We start from the raw sequence: 2,533 nt of genomic DNA, 5'->3' as shown, positions 1-2,533 counted from the left end.
CGGACCGGTCTCTATATGGGATCCGAACCCTTGGCGGGAGCCCCGCCGCACTCCCAAGCGGCGCACTCTCCAGTGCGCCACCGTGCCAGCCCATGTGTGTGTCTTTTTTGAAGCCTTCTTCTGGACAATCATCAGTTCTAAAGATTCGGGACCTGAATGTTAAAAGATAAAATCTTATATCTAATAGAAAAAAGTTATCTAAATATTATTTTGACTGGCCTTAGATCTCTTAGGCTCTATTTATTTACAGAAGGCTTCTGTAGTCAAATGTGGCAAAGCAATCATTTAGAACTAAATCCCCTTAGGTACAAAAAAGAAGAAACCACAGAGCATATTGTTCTACAGTGAAAATTTAAACTTCACCACTCCTCCCTACCATGAAGAGCCTACAAGTAAAAAATAAGTAAACCCAAGTGAAAAATCTATGAAAGGAAATTTTAGAAAGAGGTAGAAGGAAGTGCTTCAGGATCCCCAAAGAGGATCCAGAAAAAACCGATCTAGGATAATAAAGTGATTCAAAGGACATTACTAACCGAAAGGCTCTCTAGCTGTCTCCAACCATCCAACAGCCCCAGGCTTGTGGTAAAATAACCATTTAGTAAAGTATGATGCTGAAAATGTTGCAGCAGCAAACAGACATGATAATGCTGAATGTGGGTAATATGGCCATAGGTACAACAGACTCTAGAATATAATTAGCCTAAAATTATTCCACTTAACAAAAGTTTATCAAAATTGGCAGCTAGAAAATGGCTTAGAGTTGAAGTGCACTCATTGATGAGGACAGCATTAATTTTCTGGACAAGATTATTCCATATTTCCTTTGGGATGACCAGAAACCTTTTTTTTTATTGATAGGAAAAGGGAAAAATTTGAAGAGTAGGTCCCTCTAACCCATATATGACCTCTGTAAGAATTTATCTCAAATCAGTACAAGCTCACTTTGTCCTTGCAGTAACTGTCGCCCTTTTTCAGGCATCACATGATGAACACTTCTCACTAAGCATGATGTCAATAATCCCTTTGAGTATTACCTCAAAAGATAGTGAGTATACTGACCTTCTAAACGTTCTACAAATAATCGCTTCAAGCTTTGGTAAATCCCAATTTTAATGGTGCCATATGATGCCTGTCTTAGTAAAGCAGGAGCAATTCTGCCAAAAAAGAAGAGAAAGAAAGGAAAGTCAATTACACTTAACGGGCATTTGCAGATTATACATATCTAGAAAGTCTACTCATTTCTGTTACCCATCTCATTCCACCCACAATAGCAGAATACACATTTCTTCAAGAACCTGGAAATTTTCACCAAGATAATGCACATCCTAGGTCATAAAACAAATCCCAACAAATGTAAAACAATTGAAATTATATTAAGTATGTTCTCTGACTGTAATAAAATAAAACTAGAAATCAGGAAAATCCTCAAACACTTGAAAAGTAAACAACACACTTCTAAACAATGCATTGAGGCTTTTAAAGTAGCAGGGGCATATGGTGAGGCCCTCTGGCCCAGAGGGGCAAAGCCTGACTGGCCCCAGCATGCCCCTGCTGCTGCTAGGCCCACGACACACTCCCTGATCACCACTGAGGCCTGTGGACCAGAAAGCCAGACATGAAAACTTGTGAGGATGGATTCATAGAAGAGGTGAATCCAAAGGGAGAGAGGGAGCGTGGCAAGATGGCAGACTAGAGTTGCCTGGGGCATGTTCCTCCTACAGAAAAGGACCAGAACAACTAACAGACAGCTAAATATTGACAGGAACATAGGTGGGAGACCATAGGAGTGCAGCAGGTGACTGGTGAGATCCCTGTGGAGCATGAAAGCCCAGGATGGTGGCACAGAGAGGAGAGAGGAATATGGCCTCAGCCACCATGTCTCCTATACTGGGATCGCCCAAGAAAAATTTTCTCTTGTGCCTGAAAAGGTAGGCAGAGGACCCATACCAACCCTCATCCTCACCACAGAGGCCCACAGATCCTTTGGCAAGACAAGCCCAGAGCCAAGAGTGGGGAGCAGCCTAGAATACACACATTGCATCGCTCTAGAACAGTAGCACAAACTGTGCACTCTCCACCTCCCACCCTTGTGACCCAAGCCAATGCAGGATGGCACCATCTTGAAACCAGAGCTATTAGAGCAATTAGGCAAGAGAAAGAAATAAAGGGTCCAAATTGGAAAAGAGGAAGTCACGTTGTCCTTGTTTGCAAATGACATGATTTTATATAAAGAGAAACCGAAAGACTACCAAAACACTCCTAAACCAATAAAAGAATTCAGTAAAGTAGCAAGATACAAAATCAACATACAAAAATCAGCCCCATTTCTATACACCAACAACAAACTAACAGAAAAAGTTATCAAGAAAGCTATCCCGGGCCGGCCCGGTGGCACACTCGGTAGAGTGCGGCGCTTAGGAGTGTGGCGGCGCTCCCGCCAAGGGTTCGGATCCCATATAGAGACCGGTCCGCTCACTGGTTGAGCGTGGTGCAGGCGCGACACTGAGGGTTGAGATCCCGTTACCGGTCACGA

General features: G+C 43.0%; 1 protein-coding gene across 1 annotated transcript in view; it reads right to left on the bottom strand.

Annotated features, from left to right (window-relative positions):
- Window positions 1-2,533, bottom strand: part of SLC25A14 (solute carrier family 25 (mitochondrial carrier, brain), member 14) — a 38,011-nt gene that overhangs the window by 21,443 nt on the left and 14,035 nt on the right. Inside the window, exon 4 of the mRNA XM_008576784.1 lies at window positions 1,060-1,154. Within this exon, the coding sequence (XP_008575006.1) occupies window positions 1,060-1,154 (95 nt within the window). The remainder of the gene's footprint in view (window positions 1-1,059; window positions 1,155-2,533) is intronic.

The sequence above is a fragment of the Galeopterus variegatus genome, unplaced genomic scaffold (genome assembly GCF_000696425.1).
Source record: "Galeopterus variegatus unplaced genomic scaffold, G_variegatus-3.0.2 Scaffold1401, whole genome shotgun sequence".
Lineage (NCBI taxonomy): Eukaryota > Metazoa > Chordata > Mammalia > Dermoptera > Cynocephalidae > Galeopterus > Galeopterus variegatus.
Note: the sequence above shows the minus strand (reverse complement) of the source record. Positions and strands in the feature narration are given on the sequence as shown.